The 5,716-nt window shown below is 37.1% G+C and overlaps 1 protein-coding gene across 1 annotated transcript; it reads right to left on the bottom strand.

Annotated features, from left to right (window-relative positions):
* Nucleotides 1–1,004: 1,004 nt before the first annotated feature.
* On the bottom strand, nucleotides 1,005–4,053 carry LOC149186808 (cyclin-D3-2-like). Its single transcript, XM_089412689.1, has 7 exons — nucleotides 3,605–4,053; nucleotides 2,950–3,434; nucleotides 2,701–2,787; nucleotides 2,498–2,596; nucleotides 2,065–2,266; nucleotides 1,831–1,961; nucleotides 1,005–1,687 (listed from the first exon to the last, which is right to left on the bottom strand). Exons 2-7 carry the CDS (start codon nucleotides 3,226–3,228, stop codon nucleotides 1,382–1,384), a joined length of 1,104 nt encoding a protein of 367 aa, XP_089268815.1. The 5' UTR covers nucleotides 3,229–3,434; nucleotides 3,605–4,053; the 3' UTR covers nucleotides 1,005–1,381.
* Nucleotides 4,054–5,716: the final 1,663 nt, after the last annotated feature.

Raw genomic sequence — 5,716 nt, 5'->3', positions numbered from 1 at the left:
TTTAATATATATATATATTAAAATATCAAACATTGAAAAATATCATCCCTAACCTTCCAACGTATTTGTCATCCAAAAGCTACTTTACAACGACATTTGGAAAACCCAAGTTGTAACTTTCTACCGTAGGTTCGAAATGTGGATCCTTACTTTCTTAGAGATGCAGGCCGGTCATAATCTACTTCTGGAAGGGCCCCGGGATTGTTTTACTTTTATTTTTTTTCCAATTGTGGACCTCACATCTTATATGTGGAGTCCAATCATCATCTCCTTTATGGAAGATAGTGACATTATTTTATTTTTTATTTTTACATTTTGATGGTTGAATATTCATTATTGGTCACAATGGAAATCGGTCATACATTTTACAAAGATTTCGAAAATATATTAATTATTGTATTATAATGACTTTGGTTAATAAATCAAATTATGATTTACGTATATATCTCTCTAGAAATTAATTAGTAGGGACAAATTATAAAAACTACATTTAGAATATGTGGAATATTATTATTTATTATTTGAAAAATTTTTCTAAGATTGACAATACTTCATTCATTTCACAAAAATGAAAAATACATTATTCTCATTATCACATATCTTTTATTTAAGTTAAGATATTTATTTCTAGTTTAAAAATTTAATTATTTAATTAATTAGAATAATTTTAATTATTATTAAAAAAAATTAATTTACACAAAATATTTTAATTATTATTCAAAAAAAATCTCAGGTAAGAAAATTTAAGCAAATCAACCCCGAAGGTAATCAAATCCTAAGAAACCTAACCCACAAGCGTTAATCAAATCCTAACACAAGAGACCTAACCCACAAGCGTTGAGAAAAATAACCTCAAATAAGATGTAAATTTTTTAATAACAGTTGATTAATCTCATATATATATACTTCGTAAAATAATCGAGGGACACAAACATATTGAAAACGGTCTTAGTTACATCACACCGGATAAAGCTTAAACTGTGAATAGTGATCACACACCGGAATAAACCTGAAACTGTGAAACAAGATGTTATTTTAGCATCGATGGCGATGGGAAATGGAGACAAATCGTTTTGACCGTAATCTGGCAGACAACTCACCCTCGACGACTGCAACGTCCAATTCAATCTCACGAGAAGCTGCAACACTTCTTACAGATAAAAAGCCATGTGATAGCAATCCGTAGCCATGTACTTCATCAAAAGCGGGCTTATTCTTTTGCCCTTTCACCAGAGCTTCGTGCAACACGCGGCCCGGTGATTATTACCGACATGGAGATGTCAAATCTTTGAAGCCGAAAATAAAACAATATTTTGAATGATCATTACCAGGATAATACTATTCCGAGGTGCATAGCCTTTTCTGCTGAATCTCCTTGGAGTCAGGATGAAAATCCATGCGGAGAGTCCGGCGTCAGTTTGATTCTTTTCCTTGAATTTCTGTGGGGAGAGAGGCAATTGCAGACAGGTTGGCCTGAATTCGAACGGCGCCTATACATTACTACTGCATTTGCATTATTTACGTATTTCGATATATCGGTGCCCCTGTGTAAGACTGCATTTCCATCGGCAGCAATTTCTGTTATTGTGACGGGGCTCGCCGGGGACTTGGAGTCTGAGGACAATGTCGGACAAAGCGGATCTACTACCAGCTCTTCCATAATTTCGTAACAATCTTGAAGCTTTTGCTGAGATTTTCAGAAAAAAATGAACTAAATCAGCCAGGGTAATAACGGAAATATCTACTCAAAAAGGAAATTCACAGGAATGGAACAATTTTCTTGAAGGTTTAGATAAACAAGAAAAGCTTTAAAGTTTACATAATAATAACCTTGTCCACAGAGATAAACTTGCTTAGTTTTGTCTTGTGCAAATCTGCTTGTATAGGGATCAATTCCTCCAATGCACAGTACAGAGATAAAGTTGCTAGCACTGACGGTCCATATTCCAAAAACTCGACTACTGCGGAAATACATCCAGCGACTGTTAAATCTAATTTTCTTGGGCTAAACTAAATAATAAGCGTTTCTCGTAAAATGTATACCAAATACTGAAGATTATTTACCGGGAAGACTCTGCAGCAGCAACTCTGTTACGCGAACATGTAAGAAGGCTTGAATGCTCGAAGACAGGCCTAAATATTGAAGCATTGTATCGCTATAAGAGAATGCTGTAACGGAATTCATTCTCCATTCGAGTGTGCTTAAGATTGTAAGTTCCATGCGTCGTATCGCCGTTGAATTGAACGTGTAATCCATTCCTTCGACCTGTTAAACAACCAAGCGTTCTTTTTCTTTAACATTAATGAAATATTTAATGGGTTATTAAACATTCACTAGACGGATGGGAATTTTCCTAGCAGAGCTGCATTTTACAAGATAGCACAGAAGCTTAAAGGCTTAAGTGCGTTTCTGAAACACAATGACCACGGAAGAAGTTGTGTTAAATAATATTCAGAGACTAAAAATTAAAGCACAGAAATATTTCTTGATAATTACCTGTAAATCTTGCAGAAGCGGGACATGCACTTCCTCCAGCTTTGCGGCAATGGATATACAGCCAATGGTTAGCAACTCTATCATCCACGGCTTCCATGGCTGGATCAGCACGCCGATACAGATTCATCAATAATTTCGAATGTCCACAAAGTTATTTCGCAAATTCATTAAGAGAAACACTTGTTAAAGATCGTAATTCTTACCTTTTCGAGGCTCTTTGCCACAAACCGGTCGAAATAATTAGCTGCCAAGCTAATGGTATGCGGATTGAAGTTAAAACGGAGACCGACCTGCAACCAGCACAAATTCAATGGGGACGGGTTCTAAATCCGCTTAATAAAGACTCGCTCTCCAAAGACGCGTTAAATAGCGTCTCCTGATAACGAAACGTAAAAGATTTAAGGACCTGAAACAAAAATGAGCCAGTCTTTCAACAAATCAATATGAAATACCTTCAGCATCCATTGCACGGCCCTGCAACGAGCGACGCGCAGGCGGAGGTCAGTGAACAGCAAATGCCTCAGATATTCATGTCCCGGCATGAAACTCGTCTCCTTGGCTAGCAAAATCGCAAGCGTTTCATCATCTTCCACAAATTCCAAAGGCGAATACGTACAACGAAGAACTTCCTCGCTCGAATCAAACGGATCGACGCAACCTCCATCGTCTTCAATCCACGGACTTCCACCGATTTCTTCTTTACACAGCAGGCTGTCGATGACGCTGCACATTCTTGCTAATCCAGGCCTCGACTGTACGCGTGAAGCTACCACGATCTTTCCTTTCTTGAACGAACCCCAATGCTAACGACTTACCAACGGAATGCAGCCATGGCAGACGCTCAGTACGTCCTGGCTCCTCCAGCGATCGTGGAACGAATGCCGAAGCCAACCTTTAATGAAAAAAGAAAGAAAGTGTAGAAAGGCCAGTTGTGAAGCTGCAGAGGATCGAGATCGGAACCCCCTCTTTAGCTTGTTCTCTTGGATATTGGCGCGGGGTAATGAAAAATCAACAATAATGGACTAATGGTCCAATGAAGACAAGAAAATTGCAGACAAATAAAGTAGGGATTTTGTAGGTAGCCTGTTACATACAACAAAATCTCACCGTGCGATTTCACTCCGCTGAATTCCTGCCGCCAGATTCCAAACTCCAATCGTCCCTCTCTGATCGCACATAAATAATAAAGCCCGCCGGGTCTTCTTGGACTGTAACTTAAGTCACAGGCGGGCATACCGCTCCCTTCCCCGCCCTCGCTTCAATGCATCCGTTTTGACGTTCGTTAACGGAGTCAATACCGTATTTACTGCGCCTCTCGCAGGGAATAACGACCGACCCGAGATGGCTACGGCTCAAAGTTTTCGCTGCATGTGACGGAGATCAGGTAGCAGCAGCAGCAGCATCATGTCAGTTGAAAGAGCCGAGGAGCCGCCAGATGTGGAGGTAGACGGGCAAGCGCGCGCCGGCCATATGTTTCGCCAACTTTAGCGAAGGACAAAGCGACGGAGATCCTGACTGAGGGCGACGGATATGCTACCGACAAACATATTTTCCAGAGGCGCAATCGGTGCCTTGAAATCGTTTTGTATGCAACCTAAAATCTAGGACTCACTCTTCGGATATCGCCATGAGGGGGGACAAATAAGAGTGGCTTTTTGCCTCTATCATTTGCACGGCCCTAGGACTTTCTTGGCCAACAATAATTAAATCCGGATAACTTTAGCGACGAAACAGACACCCCTCCAACCTGCCTACCGCAGGTGCCAACCTCACAAAGCGATAATAATGCTAAGGGAATTTAATAAAAAAACATTAGTCTCCTCTTTACTCTCCTTTGTGTCATATCCAATCTTATCTTCACTTAACTTCGGATTGTCTTTCTTCGTCGTATTCTTCTGGATCGTGTCTATGTTTTACCAGCATTATGTTTTCGTTGTCCACTTTATTTTATTGGATTTGTGTTTTATAATGTATTATGAGAAGTACACTTTCACTACAAGATATGTAATGTTATATCAGTATAGATTTATAAGATATATAACCTCTTAGGTTTATAAGATGTGTAATGTTATATTAGTATAGATTTATAAGATATATAACCTCTTAGGTTTATAAGATGTGTAATGTTTTTTTTTTCCGAAGGTGGCAAAACCTATCAAACTCAGGTGTCAAACCAACAGTGAGGACAGCCATCTCTGGCTGCTATCCGCGAATGTCGGTTTGACTCATCACTGTTATCAAGGAAAACCACGCCACCTGTAATAACCCGCTGGTGGTCCGTAAGGGAGCAGGCTTTCACTCCTGCCAGATGCCTCTGGGTCTTGGGCCGTTAACCTGTTTCCTTACGTCCGAGGAAGACGAGCTCTTAGCCAAGCAGAAGCAGTTTTATGGCATACTCCAGGCCGAAAGATGTGTAATGTTATATTAGTATAGATTTATTTACTTTGGATTAGCTCTAAATTTATTTTGGAGTTTAAAATTTAAAAAAAAAATATTTTTAAATTAATTTTTGATGTTTTAGAGCCAACGTTAAAATAGATCTATGCTATTTATATATGTGTACACGAATAGATCTATGCTATTTATATATGTGTATGTGTATGCACCATGTGTTAACTCTTTATTAATTAAAAAAAATTCCATGTTTTTTTTTTGAGAAACCCAATTTACTATTATAAAAAAAGGACATGACGATGGCTTTCAAATTTTTTTTAATTAATATTCCATGTTTAAATACCATACCTCAAATCTATGTTGAGTATATAATATCAATATTATTTTAGATATCACATTTAAATTGTGTATTGAGTTGTGAAGGAATGAAACTTCTCCCTAGTTAAAATAAGTAGAAAGCAAATTATAGGGTGTTAATGTGAAATTATGTTATTTAGGGTGGACAATGAAGTATTTTATTTTATTTTTTTATTATTAATATTTATATTTGAAAGATTTTTTGTTCTTAACATTTTTTACTTCTTTTTTTTAATGTAGGTATTAAAATTTAATGTAAAGTTATTGGTTATTCTCTCAATGTAAGGTTATGGACAACATGTCTCTCATATAACACAATGAAGTTGATAGTGAAATATATTAATTAAGATGAACGTTCAATTTTTTTATTATTTAAGATTAGTAATGAAATATTTTTAAAGAATAAAGGAATGAATTTTTAACATTCAATTTCTTTATATAAAGTTGATATAAAATTATGTTAGTTAA

The sequence above is a fragment of the Pinus tabuliformis genome, chromosome 3_1, assembly GCF_031772625.1.
Source record: "Pinus tabuliformis cultivar Carrire ecotype Pingquan chromosome 3_1, CPIR1, whole genome shotgun sequence".
NCBI classification, from domain to species: domain Eukaryota; kingdom Viridiplantae; phylum Streptophyta; class Pinopsida; order Pinales; family Pinaceae; genus Pinus; species Pinus tabuliformis.
Note: the sequence above shows the minus strand (reverse complement) of the source record. Positions and strands in the feature narration are given on the sequence as shown.

Bases quoted from the DNA above. Each gene is read 5' to 3' on its own strand.
- LOC149186808 (XM_089412689.1), bottom strand. From the start codon at position 3,228: ATGTGCAGCGTCATCGACAGCCTGCTGTGTAAAGAAGAAATCGGTGGA. The intron at 2,267-2,497 runs GTAATTATCAAG...GTTGTTTAACAG, and splicing joins CGCTTCTGCAAGATTTACAG to GTCGAAGGAATGGATTACAC. The intron at 1,688-1,830 runs GTTATTATTATG...TGAAAATCTCAG, and splicing joins AGTTTATCTCTGTGGACAAG to CAAAAGCTTCAAGATTGTTA.